Raw genomic sequence first — 21,197 nt, 5'->3', positions numbered from 1 at the left:
GCAAACATTTCACTGGCTGTTTGTTATGCTATATTCTTTGAGAGTTTTTAGCTATAATTAGTCAAAGATCTATTAAAGATGAGATGTCTGGAGAGAAGTCAAAGTAGAGAGAGAAAAGGTTTGGATGCAAGTAGAGTTCTTAAAAGGACCCACACTGAAGGTTCATAGCATCTCCAAAGAGTCTTAGGACTCAAGGATTAAGCAGATAATGAAATAGCACACATAATAAATAACAACATAGTAACTAATAATAAAATTATTGTTTTTATCATTTTGGAGAGAGAAAATAGGGGAAAAATCACATTAACAGTCCGTGATGCCAAGCTCCTGAGGAGTAAAAGTTTCTCAGCTAAGAGGGATGCTCCCTTCAGTTTATCAGTATGAATAAAAAACATCTGCCCCTTTACCAGCAAGTCCTCTACTCAGAAAGAACCGACCCATGCAAGTCTGGGAGAATGAAGTTCACGTGTGCAGGGCTGAAGCTTCCAAACACAGCCACTATTTTCTGTTGTACGTCTTCATCTCAATGGTGACATGGCCACTGACCAAGGAACTTGTGGCAGGAATACCAAGGTGAGGCAGCAACTGACGTCTGTGAACACTGTGTTCAAACAGTGGCTCAGAGCCTCTAGATTTATAGCTCTGCATGGTGGGCTTCTGCCTTCAACAACTCACTGGGCTTCATGAAGATGCCTTCCATGGCTTTCCAGTAGTTGTTCTGACTTGGCTGGGCCATGCCATGCACTTCTTTTTGCCCACTGATAGGTCGACCATATTGTTCTCCTGTGACAGACAGCAGTACCTCAGTGGAAGAGTGTTTGAACCGCACCTCACCATCTCTCACCCAGTAGGGTCCATTACAGAGCACTGTCCAGTCATCCAGATAATCACCTTCACCTTCCTCACCAAAAGCACTCACTTCCTGGAAAACACAGAAGATAGTAACATTAGCATGGCTGACAAGGGCTTGAAAAGGGGTGGGAGGGAATGGGAAGAAAAAGAAGGCCACCTGGAAATAAAAAATCAGAGGTGGCCAGGCATGGTGGCTCAGGCCTGTAATCCTAGCACTTTGGGAGGCTGAGGCAGAGATCCCTTGAGCCCAGGAGTTTGAGACCAGCCTGGGCAACACAGCGAAACCATATCCTGAAAAAACATAAAAGAAATTAGCTGGGTATGGTGGCACATGCCTATCATACCCAGCTACTACAGCTATCACCTGAGTTCGGGAGGTCGAGGCTGCAGTGAGCTGTGATCTTATCAATGTACTCCAGCTTGGATGACATAGTAAAAAAAGACACAAAGGATGTAAGAGAAAAAACATTCATTGCTATAAGATTATGGTCCATGGTTTCTATCTGAGTCATGGCATTAAAAAGAAAGAAAAAGATTATCGTCCAAACACTTATTTTACAATTCATACTATATTTGCCTTATATTTTCTATTACAGTGTTAAAATATTATGACTTTTTTCTTTTGAAGAGTTGGGATCTTGGCCAGGTACAGTGGCTCACACCTGTAATCTCAGCACTTTGGGAGGTCCAGGCGGGCAGATCGCCTAAGGTCAGGAGTTCGAGACCAGCTTGGCCAACATGGTGAAACTCTGTGTCTACTAAAAATACAAAAGTTAGCTGGGCATGGTGGCAGGAGCCTGTAATCCCAGCTACTCAGGAGGCTGAGACGGGGGAATCACTTGAACCAGAAGGTGGAGGTTGCAGTGAGCCAAGATCGCACCATTGCACTCCAGCCTGGGTGACAAAAGTGAAACTTCATCTCAGAAAAAAAAAGAGTTGGGATCTTGCTCTGTTGCCCAGGCTGGAGTGCAGTGCCTCAAGTGATCTTATGGGCTCAGCTCCTGTGTAGCTACAACTACATGTATATACCACCACACCCTGGTAATTAAAAAAAATTTTGTAGGCAACTATGTTGCCTCAGCTGGTCTCAAACTGCTAGTCTTAAATGATTCTCCTCGCTTGGCCTTTCAAGGTGTTGGAATTATAGGTGTGAGTCACCATGCTGGCCTTAAAATACTTTATTTTCTTGAGAGAGCATCTTGCTCTGTTGTCCAGGCTGGAGTGCAGTGGCACAATCTTGGCACACTGCAACCTCCACCTCCCAGGTTCTAGTGATTCTCATGCCTCAGCCTTCAGAGTAGCTGGGATTATAGGCATGTGCTTCCGCACCCAGCTAATTTTTGTATTTTTTTAATAGAGATAGGGTTTCACCATGTTGATCAGGCTGATCTCAAACTCCCAGCCTCAAGTGATCCACCCGCCTCAGCCTCCCAAAGTGCTGGGATTACAGGCGTGAGCCACCACATTTGGCCCTTAAAATACTTTATATCCCTCATTATTTGACTTTAAATATTACTGCTTCGTTCCCTTAAGTAGCTTTTAAATGACCTGATGACAAGTTCAAAAGGGAATGGACTCTGGAGTCAGGCCAACCTTAAATCTCAACTTGATCTGTAAATCCTTTGAGCCTTTGTTTTCTCCTCTATAAAATGATCACAGTATCACCCGACAGAGCAACTGTGAGAATTAAATGAGATAGCAAATATTAACTGAGCAAAAACATAGCAAGTTCTCTATATTGGTTTTTTTTTTTTTTCTTTCTTTCTAAAAAGGCAGTGAAAGAGAAAGTTTTCTATATTCTACTCCTCATCTAAATCCCATTCTCCACAAGGCCAAATATTTGGTTTCTATACAATGGCAACTGAACAATTACTGGTTATTTCAGGGGTATGTGTGTGTGTGTGTGTGTGTGTGTGTGTGTGTGTGTGCACTCTACTTGATAAAGCTGTTTCCCAGGAGGGTACCAGTATGTAATTCTGACACTGCTATGTTTGTATACTGGAACTGAACAAGTTCAATACATGAATGGCAGATCATGGGTAAGGTATCTTACTGTTGGAGTGGGAATTTACAAATTAACACAGGGAGGAGGCTAGGATGATTTATGTGGTAATGGATTATAGCTAAAGACATCAGTAAGAACCCTAGCCAGGCACAGTGGGGCATGCCTGTATTCCCAGCTACTTAGGAGGTTGAGGCAGGCTCTAGTGTACTATGATCACACCTGTGAATAGCCACTGCACTCCAGTCTGGATAACACAGCAAGAGCCCATCTTAGAATAAGGAAAAGAAAAAGAAACCTCATTTAACTTAATATATATATAGTTACAGATGACTACACATATAAATATTTATAGATATGTATATATACATGAGTAAGCATACACAGGTACAGCTCTTTTTTTTTTTTTTTGAGATAGAGTCTTGCTCTGTCACCAGGCTGGAGTGCAGTGACACGATCTCGGCTCATTGCAACCTCTGTCTCCTAGGCTCAAGTGATTCCCATGCCTCAGCCTCCTGAGTAGCTGGAACTACAGGTACACACCACCAAGCCCAGCTAATTTTTTGTATTTTAACAGAGATGGGCTTTCACCATGGCCAGTATGGTCTTGATCTCCTGACCTCATGATCCACCTGCCTCAGCCTCCGAAAGTGCTGGGATTACAGGCATGAGCCACCACCCCTGGCCAGATAACAGTTCTTTATTCTGTCAAGTTAAGAGGGCCTAAAAGAAACATTATAAGGCCGGGCGCGGTGGCTCAAGCCTATAATCCCAGCACTTTGGGAGGCCAAGGCGGGTGGATCACAAGGTCAAGAGATCGAGACCATCCTGGTCAACACGGTGAAACCCCGTCTCTACTAAAAATACAAAACATCAGCTGGGCATGGTGGTGCGTGCCTGTAATCCCAGCTACTCAGGAGGCTGAGGCAGGAGAATTGCCTGAACCCAGGAGTTGGAGGTTGCGGTGAGCTGAGATCGCGCCATTGCACTCCAGCCTGGGTAACAAGAGCGAAACTCCCTCCCAAAAAAAAAAAAAAAAAAAGAAACATTACAGTAGCAGCAAGCTTAGATAAAGCCTAGAACTTGATTTTAATACCACTCTCCAATAAAAGGAAGCATAGTGCCTTGGAGAATTAGCTGATTCTAGTACTGGAGCAAGAAATAAACAAGATGAGCCTGTAGCATCTTTTGGTGCCAGAAAGTTAAGAAGTGCTTTAAAGTGTATGTACGTATACACACACACACAATGGGATACTGTCAAATAGACACAAAGCCAGCTGAAAGAATTCCTAATACTCAAAGTTGGAACAATTTGAGCAAAAAAATGTAGTATTAGATTATAACAAAGTATAAACTATCCATGAGTTTATACTAATGTAAATAACTGAATAAATAAACTGGGGAAAAGAGACAAATCCCCCATATGGAAAAATCCCAAATAAACTATGTAGATATTCCACTCTAAGGTAAAGAGAGCATAACTCTCCAGTCTGTAAGAGTGAAATGCACATAGTAACTTCCAAAAAGTGTATAGAAAGGGGGAAAATGAAAAGAGTAACTTTACAGGAGAAACCCAACCAACAAACACCACTTCAGCCAGGTAATCAAGGTCAACATCAATGGTCATAAATCATAAAGATAGTATACACCCCTGATATGATGGGATAAAAATGGCACTTTACCTCTGTGATCTTCCTCCCAAATCCTTTATAAGACTAGTCTAATCATAAGAAAAACAGACAAATTCCAACTGAGGGGCATTCTACAATATACCTGACTACCACTCCTCAAAGCTGTCAAGGTCATCAAAAACTAGGGAAGTCTGAAAAACTGTCACACCCAAGAACAGCCTAATGAGATATGACAAGTATATGTAATGTACCTTGGAACAGAAAAAGAACATTAGGTAAAAACTAAGGGGCTGGGCACAGTGGCCTCACACCTGTAATCCCAGCACTTTGGGAGGCCAAGGTGGAGGGATCACGAGGTCAGGAGTTCGAGACCAGCATGGCCAATATGATGAAACTCCGTCTCTACTAAAAATGCAAAAATTGGCCGGGCGTGGTGATTCACGCCTGTAATCCCAGCACTTTGGGAGGCCGAGACGGGCGGATCACGAGGTCAGGAGTTAGAGACGGGCCTGGCAAACACAGTGAAACCCTGTCTATACTAAAAAAAATACAAAAAATTAGCCAGGCATGGTGGCGGATGCCTGTAATCCCAGCTACTCAGAGGCTGAGGCAGGAGAATCGCTTGAACCCGGAAGGCAGAGGTTGCAGTGAGCCGAGATTGCAACATTGCACTCCAGCCCTGGCTACAGTGCAAAACTCCGACTTAAATATATACACACACACACACACACACACATCAGCCACGCGTGGTGGCAGATGCCTGTAATCCCAGCTACTTGGGAGGCTGAGGCAGAATAGCTTGAACCCGGGAGGCAGAGGTTGAAGCAAATGGAGATCGTGCCACTGCACTCCAGCCTGGGACAGAGAGAAATTCTCTCTCAAAAAAAAGACACTAAGGGAATCAGAAAAAAACTGTGAACTTTAGTTAATAAAACTGTCTCAGTATTGCTTCATTAAATGTAGCAAATTTACCCTTCTAAGATAAGATGTTAATAGGGAAAACTGTATACAGGCAGTGGGGATAGGGAAGGAGTCATTAAGGGGTCAACATCCCCTGACAACTCAAGGCTTAAAACAGTGGCACAAGGCGGGGCGCAGTGGCTTAGGCCTGTAATCCCAGTACTTTGGGAGGCTGAGGTGGACAGATAGCTTGAGCTCAGGAGTTTGAGACCAGCCTGGGCAACAAGGCAAAATCCTGCATCTACAAAAAAAAAAACACAAAAATTAGCCGGGCGTGGTGACATAAGCCTGCAGTGGGGGCTGAGGTAGGAGAAGTGCTTAAGCCCAGGAAGCCAAGGCTGCAGTAAGCAAGATCACACCACTGTACTACAGCCTGGGTGACAGACCGAGACTCTGTGTTTAAAAAAAATAATGACACAATAGCAAATCCATTTTCCTAGTGTAACTAGTTAGCATCGTTAAAAAAAAAACCTAACTGCAAGTTGGAAAACATTGGGTTTCTTTATTGTAGGATATCAGAACTTATGATATGCTAATGTATACCTAGTCTGACTATCCTTCCCATTTCTCCATTTAGTTTAGTTGTTGTCTCCACTTGGACCAGAAACAATTTTCTTCACATTTATAAAACAGAGCCACCAGGCACAGTGGCTCAAGCTTGTAATCCCAACAGTTTTGGAAGGCCGAGGTGGGTGGATCACCTGAGGTCATGAGTTCGAGACCAGCCTGACCATTATGGTGAAACCCTGTCTCTACTAAAAATACAAAACTTAGCTGGGCGTGGTGGCGCACGCCTGTAGTCCCAGCTACTCAGGAGGCCAAGACAGGAGAATTACTTGAACCCGGGAGGTGAGGTTGCACTGAGCAGAGATCATGCCACTACACTGCAGCCTGGGTGACAAAAAAAAAAAAAAAAAAGCAGAGCCATTTCCCTAGGTCTACACAAAAGAGAATATCTACACCTGGAAAAGAAACAGTTAAGAACCAAGAAATCAAACCACCACCCACTGAGTAATGCAGGGCAGCAATGATCAATTAATACATTAAAAGCCACCTCACCTGGTTTCCAGAAAGAGGTGAAGTAAAGTGGTGACTATGGAGGTTTCGGCCAGTGTTGACATGTGTCAGCCGGATGGGCTGGCCACACTTGATGGGGGTTCCCCTCTCACACACTGTGGCGGTCTTCCCCCGTATCCTCCAGTAACTGTTGCTGTCGTCCACAGAGGTTACACCTGTCACTGACTGCTGCCCACTACCTGCAGTTAAGAAAAGAAAGCCAACTCTCTTTCTCTGCCATGGACAACATACTCAGAAACAGAAGCTCGAGTGTGCTCAAGACTCAGCTTCACCAGTAACCCACCACCATGGCCAAAGAAGACACTGCTGCTGGAGGTGTAATGGATATTAATACTGCTTTACAAGAGGTGCTGAAGACCACCCTCATCCATCAATGGCCTACTAGGTGGAATCTGCAAGGCTGCCAAAGCCTTAGACAAGAGCCAAGCCCATCTTTGTTTGCATCCAACTGTGACATAGTGAAGGACTGTGGCAAAGAATTTCAGGCCAAAGATGTCACTGTGTACTTCAAATGCAAGAAATTAACAAATAAAAAATTTGGCACCCATTCCTCAAAAAAAAAAAAGGCAAGTGAGCTCAACCTCACCTTTCTTGCCTATGGCCAATATTGTACGCTGTGTCATAAAACAGGTAAGAAGGGGTGAGGAGTAAATGCCATGCTTGGCAATATTTTTTCTTCTACAACATTAAAATATTTATTTAAAAATATGAAATGTGTCCACATAATACTAGTTATTATATGATAAAGTATACTTAAGAGTATGTCATATGAGAAAATTCTGGCCTGGCGCGGTGGCTTATGCCTATAATCTCAGCACTTTGGGAGGCCAAGCTGGGCAGATCACAAGGTCAAGAAATCGAGACAATCCTGGCCAACATGGTGAAATCGCATCTCTACTAAAAATACAAAAATTAGCTGGGTGTGGTGGCACACACCTGTAGCCCCAACTACTCAGGAGGCTGAGGCAGGAGAATTACTTGAACCCAGGAGGCAGAGGTTGCAGTGAGCCAAGATCACGCCACTGCACTCCAGTCTGGCAACAGAGAAAGACTCCATCTCCAAAAAAAAAAAAAGAAAATTCTAACAATTTGCATCAAAGGATATCAAAGGCACAAATGGCATGTGAGTTTTTGAGGCACAGGCAGTGCTAACCTGTACACACTAGCCTGGATAGCCCCTAATGTGTCCTATCATATAATTTTCACGTTTGTAATATTATTCATGTTCATTAACTATTACAATAAATTTTTTTTTTTTTTTTTTTTTTTTTTGAGACGGAGTTTCACTCATGTTACCCAGGCTGGAGTGCAATGGCGCGATCTCGGCTCACCGCAGCCTCCACCTCCTGGGTTCAGGCAATTCTCCTGCCTCAGCCTCCTGAGTAGCTGGGATTACAGGCACGCGCCACCATGCCCAGCTAATTTTTTGTATTTTTAGTAGAGACGGGGTTTCACCGTGTTGACCAGGATGGTCTCGATCTCTTGACATTGTGATCCACCCGCCTCGGCCTCCCAAAGTGCTGGGATTACAGGCTTGAGCCACCGCGCCCGGCTACAATAAAATTTTTATTCACAAATAAAATGAGACTATTTTACGTTGCCAACTTTAATTCAAGCAGCCATTACGGCTCCCAACTCCCATGAGTGGTCAATTATTATAAAAGTATTCTTGTAGGTCTGGCACAGTGGCTCATGCCAATAATCCAAGCACTTGGGGAGGGGAAGGTAGGAGGATCCCTTGAGTCCAGGAGTTGGAGACCGGCCTCAGGAACATAGCAAGATCCGGTCTGTGTGTGTGTGTGTTTTGAGACAGATTCTCACCTAGCTAAATTTTTTTTGTATTTTTAGTAGAGATGGGGTTTCACCATGTTGGCCAGGCTGGTATTGAACTCTTGACCTCATGATCCATCTGCCTCGGCCTCCCAAAGTGCTTGGATTACAGGCAGGAGCCACTGCGCCCAGCCTATATACATACATTTTTTTTAAATTTTATTTTATACATAAAATTTTTGAGACAGTATCCCTCTGTCACCTAGGTTGGAGTGCAGTGGCACAATCACAGCTCACCACAGCCTTGACCTCCCAGGCTCAGGTGATCCTCCTACCCTAGCCTCCCAAGTAGCTGGGATTTTAGATGCCTGCCACCACACCCAGCTAATTTTTGTATTTTTTGTAGAGATGGAGTTTTGCCATGTTGCCTAGGCTGGTCTCAAACTCCTGGGCTCAATCGATCTGCCCAACTCAAAGTGCTAGAATGACAGGTGTGAGCCATTATACCAGGCCTAAAAAAAAAATAATATTGCTGGGTGTGGTGGCTCATGCCTGTAATCCAAGCACTTTGGAGGCCGAGGCGGGTGGATCGCCTGAGGTCGGGAGTTCAAGACCAGCCTGACCAACATGGTGAAACCCCGTCTTTAATTTAAAAAAAAAAAATAGAGGCTGGGCACAATGGCCACCGTCATAATCCCAGCACTTTGGGAGGCTGAGGTGTGATGATTGCTTGAGCGCGGGAGGTCAAGACTGCAATGAGTCGTGATTTTGTCACTGCACTTTGGCCTGGGTAACAGAGTGAGAAAAAAAGTGTAGCTACAGGCTTTAAAAAAGGGGGGATGGGAGATATATAAATAATCACTGATAGCTAATGGGTATTACTAAAACTGCTCAGCACCACAGTGTGTGAGCACTTACATTTACTGGGTATCTGGCACTGACCTAAGTCCTTTGCTTGAATATTCTTATTTAACACCTACATCTATTTGCTGAGATAGGTATCATTTTTCCAGCGTACCCAAGGTCACACAACTCTAAGAAACAAGGCAGCTGGGTGCAGTGGCTCACACCTGTAATCCCAGCACTTTGGGAGGCCAAGGTGGGAAGATCATGAGGTCAAGAGATCCAGACCATCCTGGCCAACATGGTGAAACCCCCATCTCTACTAAAAATACAAAAGTTAGATGGGTGTCATGGCACACTGTAGTCCCAGCTACTCAAGAGGCTGAGGCAGGAGAATGCCTTGAAGCCAGGAGATGGAGGCTGTAGTGAGCCAAGGCAGTGCCACTGTGTTCCACTGGTATAAGAGCAAGACTCTGTCTCAAAAAAAAAAAAAAAAAAAAAGAAACAAGGCTGGGGTTGAACGAACATAGGCAGTCCAACAACTCTAAAACTAGCAGTCTTAACCATTCTGCATCACATCCCACTAAAGTCATCTTTCTTCCAACAGCTTTAATTTGTCAGGTTTCCCCAAATGGGCTACTCTCATAAACTCCAGGGATACTCTTTCCTAGGCTTCATTCACTACCCAGGTCTTTGCAAGTATCGGTATTTCCCAGATACTTTTCAATAGTTTTACCTATTCCTTCTAGATTTGCCTTCAGTTCCATGGCCTTGCCTGACCACAGCCTTTTGATATTTCCCTTTTACCATGTATACCATTATACCTTGTGCCAGTTATATGGGTAAATGTAGCCAATTATCAGCTCCTTTCTACTGTCTTCTTCCACTCGGCTCTTGACTTTATATATTCTTCCAGAAAAGAAAAGGTAAACCAACTCTCCCTTCCTACTTCTGGTTACTGCCTTACAGCTCTCTGGGTCCTCACAGCCACACTTCACTAAACTGTGGTCTACATTTTGTCTCTTACGTTTTCTGCTTTCTATTCAACCCTTCACTTCCTTCTCCAAATCCTTATACCTTGGACTACTGAAAGTTCTATGCCTGGCTTTCATCTGTTTCTACCTCTTAAACAATTATTGAGGATCAGGACAAAAGCATTTGTTTGTGTTTTTTTTGAGACAGAATCTTGCTCTGTCACCCAAGCTGGAGTGCAGTGGCACGATCTCAGCTCACTGCAACCTCCGCCTCCCAGGTTCTTGCAATTCTCCTGCCTCAGCCTCCCAAGTAGCTGGGACTACAGGCGCTCGCCACCACGCCCAGCTAATTTTTTGTATTTTAGTAGAGACAGGGTTTGAATGTGTTGCCCAGGCTGGTCTCCAACTCCTGAGCTCAGGCAATCTGCCCGCCTTGGCCCCCCAAAGAGCTGGGATTACAGGCGTGAGCCACCACACCCAGCCAGCATCTGTATTTTTAACAAGTTTCTCAAGTTATTCAAATTGATGCCAGATTGAGAACCACAGTTCATCCTGGGCAATTTCATGTAGTACCCTGACATCTTCAACCACAGTCTATACAAGATGTTGTATTTAATGTTGTATCTCAGGCTCAGCACAGATCCCTTTTCTGAGCTCCAGACTGAACCTGGTTCTCAAATCTGGCTGCCCAACAGAACCACCTGGCCGGGCGCGGTGGCTCATACCTGTAATCCCAGCACTTTGGGAGGTCAAGGCAGGCAGATCACGAGGTCAAGAGATCGAGACCATCCTGATCAACATGGTGAAACCCTGTCTCACTAAAAATACAAAAAAAAAAAAAAAAAAAAAAAAAAATTAGCTGGGTGTGGCGGCACATGCCGGTAATCCCAGCTACTTGGGAGGCTGAGGCAAGAGAATCGCTTGAACCTGGGATGGGGACGTTGCAGTGAGCCGAGATCACACCACTGTACTCCAGCCTGGTGAGAGAGTGAGACTCCGTCTCAAAAAAAAAAAAACCATCTGAAGAGCTTTTTAAACCTACAGATCCCTACTGCCAAGCCTCTCTCCACCGCCACTCTAATTCAGTAGATCCAAAGTAGGAAACTGAAACAAATTTTAAAATAAGCCTAACAACATGGTAGTCTTCACTGAATGAGTGCTAGGATTATTAAGACATCCCAGTGATGACAACTCAGGTCCTTGCCTAGTCTAACTTATCAGATAAGTTTTGGGAATCATGAACCACAGACTAGCACGCCTGAGAGAACTCTCCTCCCTCAGCAAACAGCATCATTGGTCATCCAAGACAGAAATCTACTAATTATTCTTAGATGCCTCTCACATCTCACTAGTTGACCTTCATTCTTTATTTTGTTATTTTTTTTAAGTTTATCTTCTTTTTCAGACAGGTAAGACTTTTTTTTGGTCTGTTTTTATTGTCTTGTAATTTGCTTGAATGACTATCACTACTGAGTGTCCTGTATGTAGTACAATTCTAGCCATATAGTAGGAACTCATTAAGACCTATGCTTGATGAATGAATCCACATAAAATTTATTCCTAAACATTTTAATTTCAAATGCTAAAAATAACTGGTTTTCACTGGGCGCAGTGACTCACACTGGTAATCCCAGCACTTTGGGAGGCCGAGGCGGGTGGATCACCTGAGGTCAGGAGTTCGAGACCAGCCTCGCCAACATGGCGAAACCCTGTCTCTACTAAAAACACAAAAATTAGCCAGGCGTGGTGGCACGTGCCTGTAGTCCCAGCTACTCGAGAGGCTGAGGCAGGAGAATCACGTGAACCCGGGAGGCAGAGGTTGCAGTGAGCTGAGATCAGGCCACTGCACTCCAGCCCAGGTGACAGAGTCTCTTTTTTTGAGACTCCTTCTCAAAAAAAAAAAGCATTTTTCTCTGCAATTCTTGTCACTGCTCCAAGTTCATTACAAGAAGGAGGTTAAGATTTGGGTATAAGGGGACCAAAAGATACAAATTGAAAAGCAAGTGTAAGATGCAAAAGAGCTGGAAGACAAAGGGTTGTAGTCAAAGAGTGAGCTCTTGGAGTTTTAAAGTTTCAGATACAGTACTTTCCGTAAATTTAAAATTTCAGACACAGCACTTACTGTAATTTTCTTGTTTGTCTCTAAAGCAGGCTTTGAACCTGGATAGATTTGGATAGAACCCCGACTTTGTCATTTGTGATCTGCAAGGCTTTGAATAAATGATTTAATTTCTTTGCGTCTGTTTCCTCAACTGTGAAATGAGGAAAACAATTGTATCACCTTACAGGAAAGTTAATAATCGGAAAAAGAACACAGGTAACGTGCCTGGCCGGTAGCTTAGCAAATATTAAGTGGTGTTGCGATTAAGATGCTTTAGAACAACTCAGTTCTCCGACTCTCTAGACCTGAGGAACCTTCCCAGGGAACCCCTGACCTTCCCAGACCACACCCTCAAATTTTCTGTAGGCCCCGCCCCTCCAGAGTCTCCCAGGCCTCTCCAGCCCACCCAAGACTGGTCCCCAGCATTACCTGACCCATAGCGCACATCGTGGGAGTGCAGTCGGACGTTGTGGCGCGTATTGAGTAGCTTCACCACGGAGCCGCAAGTAACGACAGCCAGACTGGACGCTCCCACAGCGCTCCACAAACCCCCCAACAACAGTAGCGGTACCACAGCCATCCTAGCTGTATTGCGGAGCCCCAAATCTTCGAAGAAAACTCGGCCCCTCCCCGGAACCGGAAGCTGAAGGCGAAACCACGAAGAGAAGGAAGTGAAGAAGCCCGAGTCTGATCTTTATGGTTTATTTTGCTAGAGCGGCCGGAGAAACCGGCTGGGCCTGGTTCCTTAAGAAACTCTCGCTCTGTCCCGGGTGCCCTGTGACAGCTGCCATCCTAAGCCGCTTCGGCTAGCTTTCGCGCCCCCATAACGAAACCCCCCCAAGAGCTGCAGAGAGAACAAGAAATGCCCCGCCCACTCCCAGTGACAGGGAGGCGGAAATGACGTAGCACGTTGACGCAGCAGCGGCAGCGGTGGCGGCGGAGGGGCCGTGCGGTGGCTCCGTACTATCCTTTCCCAGTCTCGGTTCGACGACTCCATTTTCCTCGGTGGGGGCTTAGCGCACCGGAGGAGCGGCCGGCTTCAGGCAGGTAAAGTTCCGACTAGAGAGCGTGTTTCTCGCATTGGTCAGGTGGGGAACCAGGCTTCTAGGGCCTGGTCCCGTAAGGGAAGAGGCTGTGGGGAGCTGTATGCGGGAAGAAGGGGGGGCCTGGCCTTCCTTGCTCTATGGGGGGAAGGGGAGGAAAGCGGTTGCTCAGAGTCTCAAAGCTTTTCCCAGCCCGGTAACACCTGGAACCCGTGAATTGGGTGGCATGTTGAATCAACAGGCTTCCTGGCATCCCGTCCTTCCCTCCGCAGCTTTTTAAAACTGGGCCTCGGGAAAGCACTGGGGATGGAAGGGACTGGGGCTTCTGAGCAGGGATCAGGTGATCGAGTTGTTTGTTCTGGGGATATGAATACTATGGAGCTTTCAGCAGTTCGGCCATCAGGCTAGAGGTCGATGCCAAATTCCAGCTCTTTACATATTGCTGAATAATATAAATGGAACTTTTTGTAGATGGTTGCATCCTTCATTCCTTTCTAAAGGGCGAAGGTCTTGTAGAAGTACCTGAAGCCCATTCATTCTCCGTACATTCGTCTCCTCAAACGTTTGCCAGACGCCTATCATGAACATCAAAATGACTTATTAGGTCAAAATTGTATTGTCTAGTTTCAGCCTTTCTCCTCAGGCACTCCTTTGAACCAGCTGGAGAAATTCATTTCCTTGGGTTGTTACACGAACTGATGCTTATTTCAGAGACCTAAGCTCTCTAAAAATACTTCCACGGAAATTCAATGTAATATCAGAAGTAACAAGGGTGTGTGAAGCTACATCATTAATGAACATTAGGGAGTGTAAACGATATTGAATTAGATTAATTCGAAAAAATGTCTGGTTCCACTGTTTGTCTGATGATGCTTATTTTGTAAGTCTCCTGTGTTTTGATTACAAAAGCATGACTACTCTTCCATCAGCTGTGAATTTAGGGCCCTTTTCCATGAGTAGTGTCCCTTTCACCAGTACAAGTCCATTATTATTCACTTGGCTTGTGTGGCTGCTAGATTGGATTAGCATAGCCTGAGACTCTAAGAGGTTTTAACTTCATCAAGAGATTAATTACATCAGAAAGTGGTGCAGTCTGGAGAGGCTTAGTCAAATTTTACAGTTCTCCTTCTGAAAGCCTCTCTAGTGTGGTGGAAACATAATGATCTTTGTAGGCAAATACTTTGCCTTTGCTTCTATAGTCTTGATCTTAATAAATGGCACTACTATCAATCTTGCCTATAATCCTTGGCTTCCTTCCTTTCCACTATTTCCCAATGCAATCAGTCACCAAATCCTGTCTCTCCATAAAACTGGTTCCTATCAGCATACAAATTATGGTCTGGTATCCCTCACATTCCTCTCCAACTAATGTGCTAATTTTTAAAATTTCCATTCATAGATTTCTACCTTTACAAAGCGACTCAGCTTTCTTACTGTTCATTTTACACCAATCTGGTTTCTCTTCTGCCCACTCCATTTTTTTTTTTTTTTTTTGAGACGGAGTTTCGCTCTCATTACCCAGGCTGGAGTGCAATGGTGCAATCTCGGCTCACCGCAGCCTCCACCTCCTGGGTTCAGGCAATTCTCCTGCCTCAGCCTCCTGAGTAGCTGGGATTACAGGCACGCGCCACCATGCCCAGCTAATTTTTGTATTTTTTTTTTTAGTAGAGACGGGGTTTCACCATGTTGACCAGGATGGTCTCGCAGAGTCTTGCTCTGTTGCCCAGGTTAGAGCTCAGTGGCTCTGTCATAGCTCACTGCCACCTGGAACTCCTGAGCTCAAGCAGTCCTCCTGAGGCAGCTTTTAGTAGGCAAGTGCCACCACAGCAACTTTGCCCACTCCACTGAAGTTGCCCTGATCAAGGTCACCAGTGACTTCTGTGTTGCCAAATCCAATGGATACTTTGTTCTCATCTTCCTTTGTCTCTGCAATGTTCAACATAGTTACTCCTGCCTCCAAACTCTCATCTTGGCTTTATTGACATTTCACTCTTGGTTTTTCTCCATTTCTCTGGCTGTTCATTCTGAGTCTCATTTGCTAGCCACTTTTGCTCCCTATCTAATGTCTAAATATTGGGGCTGGGCACAGTGGCTCACGCCTGTAATCCCAACACTTTGGGAGGTCGAAGTGGGTGGATCACTTGAGGTCAGGAATTCAAGAGCAGCCTGGCCAAGATGGTAAAACCCCATCTCTACTAAAAATACAAAAACTAGCTGGGAGTAATGGCATGCCTGTAATCCCAGCTACTTGGGAGGCTGAGACAGGAGAATCTCTTGAATCCAGGAGGCAGAGGTTGCAGTAAGGAGAGATTATGCCACTGCACTCCAGCATAGGCAACAGAGCAAGACTCCATCTCAAATATATACATATATATACATATATATATTTATATATGTTGGAATTCTCACAGGATTTAATCCTGAGCCCTCTGCATGTTTTTCCTTTAGGTGGCCCAGTCCCATGGCTTTAATTACCACCTGAAAGTTGGCAACTCTAAAGTTTAAATCTCTAGTCCAGCCCTCTCCTCTGTGTTCCAGAATCACACATTAAAAATGCCTGTTTAATTATCTCCCTTTGGATATTTCTTAGGTACCCCAAAGCTAACATAACCAAAAGAAAGTTTTGGTTTTCTCATCATTCTAAGTGTTATCCTCCTCATTTCACTGAGTGGTACTCCTATCCACAGGGTTACCAAACACAGACCTCTGATAATCATTTTTGTTCTTCTTCTTTACTACTCCTCTTCTCCAGTCTTTCAATAAGTTCTGTCCCTTCCACTTCCAGAATGTATTTATAAATCTGTCTTCTCTTCTCTGTCTTCACTGCTACTACCCTATTCCAAGCCACCACCAGCTTTTGCCTGGGCAACCATGACGGTATCCTCAGGTTTCCCTGCTTTTCACTCACATCTTCCTCCAGTTCATTTTTCCATGAAACAAGATCGGATCAGGGCAGATCATGTCATTTCCCTACTTAAAACTCTCCAGTGACTTTCTGTGGCCTTCACACCCTGCTTGAGCAGGCCTCTCCCTCATAGTCTGCTGCCTTCACCATGCTCTGGTGCCATCAGCCTTATGACATCACCTATCATATACCATGTTCTTGACACTTTCTCTACTGGAACCTCTCCTCCTTGTTCTACAGGTCACATCCTACCTATGGACATCTCAGCCTAAATAAACTCACTTTACTTAGAGATGAGAATGTGTATTTCCTTCTTAGCTCTTAGAACAAGGTTTATTTTATTTGTTGGTAGTGTATCTCCTACACCAGAATACAGGCATCCTAGGAGCAAGTCTTGTACCTGCCTGGCATGTGGGAGGCACTCATTAAATACATATTAGTGCCAGGCATGGTGGCTCACACCTTTAATCTCAGCACTTTGGGAGGCTGAGGCAGGTGGATCACCTGAGGTCAGGAGTTTGACACCAGCCTGACCAACATGGTGAAACGCCATCTCTACTAAGAATACAAAATTAGCCAAGAGAGGTGACACATGCCTGTAATCCTCGCTACTGTAATCCTGGTGATCCACCTGCCTCAGCCTCCCAAAGTGCTAGGATTACAGGCGTGAGCCACCTCGCCCAGTGAACTCTACCTTTTAAAAAAAAAAAGGCTGGGTGCAGTGGCTCACACCTGTAATCCCAGCACACTGGGAGATCAAGCAGGCGGATTACCAGATCAGGAGATCAAGACCATCCTGGCCGCCGGGTGTGGTGGCTCACACCCGTAATCCCAGCACTTTGGGAGGCTGAGGCAGGTGGATCAACTGGGGTCAGGAGTTCGATACCAGCCTGGCCAACATGGTGAAACCTGTCTCTACAGAAAATACAAAAATTACCCCAGCTCAGTGGCATGCACCTATAATCCCAGCTACTCAGGGGGCTAAGGCAGGAGAATTGCTGGAACCCTGGAGGCAGAGGCTGCAGGGAGCCGAGGTTAGGCCACTAAACTCCACTGTACTCTACTGTACTATATCAAAAAATAATTTTTTTAAAAAGCCATCCTGGCCAACAAACAGTGGCCGGGCATGGTGGCATATGCCTGTAATCCCAGCACTTTGGGGAGGCTGAGGTGGGTGGATCACCTGAGGACAGGAGTTAGAGACTAGGCTGGCCAATTTGGTGAAACCTCATCTCTGCTAAAAATACAAAAAAGAAAAAAAATGAGCTGGATGTGGTGGTGGGCGCCTGTAATCCCAGCTACTTGGGAGGCTGAGGTTGGAGAATTGCTTGAACCCAGGAGGCAGAGGTTGCAGTGATTCAAGATTACACCACTGCACTCCAGCCTGGATGACGGAGCAAGACTCTGTCTAAAAAAAAAAAAAAAAAAAAAAGTATTTGTCCTAGCTGCTCAGGAGGCTGAGGTGGGATTATGGTTTGAGCCTTAGCCTGGGTGACAGAGCAGGACCCCATCTCAGAAAATAAATAAGTTTTTGTTGGATTAGCAAGTAAATTAAGTCAATTCTGTGTTTCTGCAATGGCTTCACTAACACTAGATCCTTATAACTTCTCCTCTAACTCTTATGAACCATTCTTCCTCTCCTGGGTCTTTGTACCTGCCACAGTGCACATATTGTCCTCGAAGCACACATCTCCAGCATCACTCCCCACACGATCTCCAAAGAAGCCAGCTCCTCCGCTGAACTAATTCCTCCTTACTCTTAAGGTCTTTGTTTAAAGTCACTTCCTCAAAACCAGGGTAGGTTGTCGTATTACAGGATCCCATGCTATCCTTGTCATCAATTTTCTAAGACCTGTACTTCTAAATCATGGGTCACCAAACTAAGACCTGTGAGCCAAATAAGGTCGCCCCCATTCATTTATACATTATGTATGCTTCTGTGCTACAATGGCAGATCTGGCCCTATAGAGAAAAGGAGGATTTGCCAACCCCTGTGCTTAGAGCAGGAACTATGTGTTCCCCAATGTGTATACCATGAAGTTCAGTAACTGTTCATCTCTCTCTGTGTTGCAGGGGTTCTGAATCTGCTTACATATTTAGGTTGTGCCCTTCTTTTGCCCTTACCCTGTTTCTCCAAAGAAATGTGGAAAGAAAAGGAATTTTTAAAAAAAAAATTTTTTTTTTTTGAGATGGAGTCTTGCTGTGTCACCCAGGCTGGAGTGTAATGGTGCAGTCTCGGCTCACTGCAACCTCCGCCTCCTGGGTTCAAGAGATTCTTCTGCCTCAGCCTCCTGAGTAGCTGGGACCACAGGCACTCGCCACCATACCCAGCTAATTTTTTTAGTAGAGACAGGGTTTCACCATGTTGGCCAGAATGGTCTCGATATCTTGACCTCGTGATCTGCCCGCATCAGCCTCCCAAAATGCTGGGTTTTTTTTTTTTTTTTTTTTTTTTTGAGACAGAGTTTCACTCATGTTACCCAGGCTGGAGTGCAATGGCGCGATCTCGGCTCACCGCAACCTCTGCCTCCTGGGTTCAGGCAATTCTCCTGCCTCAGCCTCCTGAGTAGCTGGGATTACAGGCATGCACCACCATGCCCAGCTAATTTTTTGTATTTTTAGTAGAGACGGGGTTTCACCATGTTGACCAGGATGGTCTCGATCTCTTGACCTCGTGATCCACCCGCCTCGGCCTCCCAAAGTGCTGAGATTACAGGCTTGAGCCACCGTGCCCGGCAAAATGCTGGGTTTATAGGTGTGAGCCACTGTGCCTGCCTGAATAAATAATATTTTTAAATGAACAGAATTAACTTTTTCTGTATTAAACTTTTAGGTTTTGTAATTCCAAATTGGATATTCACTTATGGATACCTTTGGAATAGTACTAGGCCCTTGCTCATAAAATATAGTATACAAGACAGTGTGGAATGACTTGTAGCTTAAACTCCACCCTAGATTTCTGGGGCTGTTCTCCAGAGCACCACGCCTAAGTGTTTGCTCATGTTGCCTTTTTCCAGACTATATCCTTAAATCCTCTTTTATTCAGGCATCACCTTTTCTGAGGTGTTCCCCAACCTTCCCATTACTCTTATAGTTCAGGTATGTAACTTAACAAAATCCTAATTGTGCTTTGTTGTAACTTCATTAACAAGTTTTTTGAGACAGATTGTGAACTCCACCAGGTTGGAACGTATTTTACTCATTTTTATATACCCGAGTCCCAGCACAAGCTTGACTCTTTTTTCTAAAAAAAAAAAAAAAAAAACCAGCAAATGTTAATTGAAGCTGCAAAGTGAAAGGAATTAAAAGACTAGATCTCTTCTCACTCTGGTCTCTTAATTGCCTCCTACAACTTCTTGTTCAAAGGGAGGGACTGCAGAGGGCCTCCCCCGTGGCAATCTGATCACAGTTCCATTCCTCTTCCAGAAAATGTCATGGTAACCACCAGCTTCTTCCTTTGAGCCACATCTTGTTTTGCAGCTGTGCTTCTGCCTAGAGAAACCTTTTCCATCTCCCCACTCCCCTTCTAGACCTATTTCAGTTGCAAAGTTAACTTACAGTGTGAGTATGGGGAAAATTTTTAAGAGCATAAGTGCTAAATACATCCAAACTACATCAGGCCTATCATAGATGTCATATATTAATAATAATCATATACAAAAAAAAACAAAATAATAATAATAATAATCATATACAAATACATACATTAGTATCTTTATTCTAGAGTAGTTCCTGCTTGTCAGTCTCAGACCACAGTGCTACTGCAGATTGCACATCTAGCTCCTGCAAGTTGCAGCAAGTCGGAATTGCTTCTGGCACACCTCTTGCAAGTGGAAGTCTTGGTACTGAGCTAGATTGGAGGCATTCCCCAGCTATAGCATAGCGTGTGCTTTATTGCTAACCTAGGTGATGGGAAGAAAGAGAACACAGCTATCTTCCCAAGCTGTGTGCAGCATGGAGCACCAGCTGCCCCTGAGACAGAAGAAAGCTGTTGTTTTCATCAGTTGGCTGTCTGTTTCTCTGTTAAGTAGGCTGAGAGGCATCTGGTCTGCAGGAGCTGGCATTTAATTTGAAGATGTTGAGGCCTTAAAAGATTGAACTTATGGGTCTGCTAGCCTAATTAAAACAAGCTATGTGTGGGAGCTGCCATACTCAAATCTGTTTTTAATGGCTCAGTTCAGGGCTGTGGGGGGGCGATGTCAGAATTAAAATTAGAGCTTCAGATTTAATTGGCAGTTTAAGACTTTCACTTTTGGCAGTACTCAAGCTAAATAACCTTAAAGGATACCGCTCTTGGGGGCATGAGGGGCATCAACCTAACCCCTAGGCTTCCTGTCCCATAGCATTTTAGGGTCTTTATAGTCATTCCTAAACTTTTTAGTCTCAGGACCCCTTTATACTTTGTTTTGTTTTGTTTTGTGTTTGAGACGGAGTCTTGCTCTGTGGCCAGGCTGGAGTACAGTGGTGTGATCTTGGCTCACTGCAACCTCTCTACTTCCCAGGTTCAAGCGATTCTCCTGCCCCAGCCTCCTGAGTAGCTGGAACTACAGGCACATGCCACTACACCCAGCTAATTTTTTACTTTTAATAGAGACAGGGTTTTACCATGTTGGCCAGGCTGGTCTCAAACCCCTGACCTCAGGTGATCTGCCCACCTCAGCCTCCCAAAATGCTGGGATTATAGGCGTGAGCAACTGCGCTCAGTCAAGAGTAGTAGTTTTTTTGTTTGTTTTTGTTTTTGAGACAAGAGTCTCTCTTTATCATCCAGGCTGGAGTGCAGTGGCACAGTCTTGGCTCACTGCAACCCCTGCCCCCCGGGTTCAAGCAGTTCTTCTGCCTCGGCCTCCCAAGTGGCTCGGACTGCAGGCACACACTATCACGCCCAGCTAATTTTTGGAGTTTTCGCTGTGTTAGCCAGGATGGTTTCAATCTCCTGACCTCATGATCCTCCCGCCTCAGCCTCCCAGAATACTGGGATTACAGGCTTGAGCCACCAAGCCCAGCCAATAGTAGTTTTTAAAACAGGGCATTTTAATAAG

At 44.8% G+C, this 21,197-nt stretch overlaps 2 protein-coding genes across 4 annotated transcripts in view; one reads left to right on the top strand and one right to left on the bottom strand.

Moving 5' to 3' along the window:
- Window positions 1–245: 245 nt before the first annotated feature.
- Window positions 246–13,084, bottom strand: SDF2 (stromal cell derived factor 2). Its single transcript, XM_032281065.1, has 3 exons — window positions 12,640–13,084; window positions 6,505–6,701; window positions 246–922 (listed from the first exon to the last, which is right to left on the bottom strand). The coding sequence occupies exons 1-3, from the start codon at window positions 12,788–12,790 to the stop codon at window positions 635–637; spliced, it is 636 nt and encodes a 211-aa protein (XP_032136956.1). The 5' UTR covers window positions 12,791–13,084; the 3' UTR covers window positions 246–634.
- Window positions 13,085–13,118: 34 nt separating this feature from the next.
- SUPT6H (SPT6 homolog, histone chaperone and transcription elongation factor) overlaps window positions 13,119–21,197 on the top strand; it is a 41,213-nt gene continuing 33,134 nt past the window's right edge. The window contains exons 1-2 of one of the 3 annotated variants that reach the window (XM_032281044.1): window positions 13,148–13,257; window positions 20,065–20,162. The gene's annotated coding sequence lies outside the window, so the exon portion shown is untranslated. Of the gene's footprint in view, window positions 13,258–20,064; window positions 20,163–21,197 lie in introns of all 3 variants that reach the window. The other 2 variants (XM_032281042.1, XM_032281043.1) reach the window with 2 other exon arrangements.

The sequence above is a fragment of the Sapajus apella genome, unplaced genomic scaffold (genome assembly GCF_009761245.1).
Source record: "Sapajus apella isolate SASKATOON/1434 unplaced genomic scaffold, GSC_monkey_1.0 scaffold12, whole genome shotgun sequence".
NCBI lineage: Eukaryota > Metazoa > Chordata > Mammalia > Primates > Cebidae > Sapajus > Sapajus apella.
This window is presented reverse-complemented; position numbering and strand designations above follow the sequence as displayed.

Excerpts from the sequence above, each read along its gene's own strand:
- SDF2 (XM_032281065.1), bottom strand. The coding sequence starts at position 12,790 with ATGGCTGTGGTACCGCTACTGTTGTTGGGGGGTTTGTGGAGCGCTGTG. Across the intron at positions 6,702-12,639 it reads CGATGTGCGCTATGGGTCAG|GTAGTGGGCAGCAGTCAGTG; the intron begins GTAATGCTGGGG and ends TCTTAACTGCAG. Across the intron at positions 923-6,504 it reads CACCTCTTTCTGGAAACCAG|GAAGTGAGTGCTTTTGGTGA; the intron begins GTGAGGTGGCTT and ends TGTGTTTTCCAG.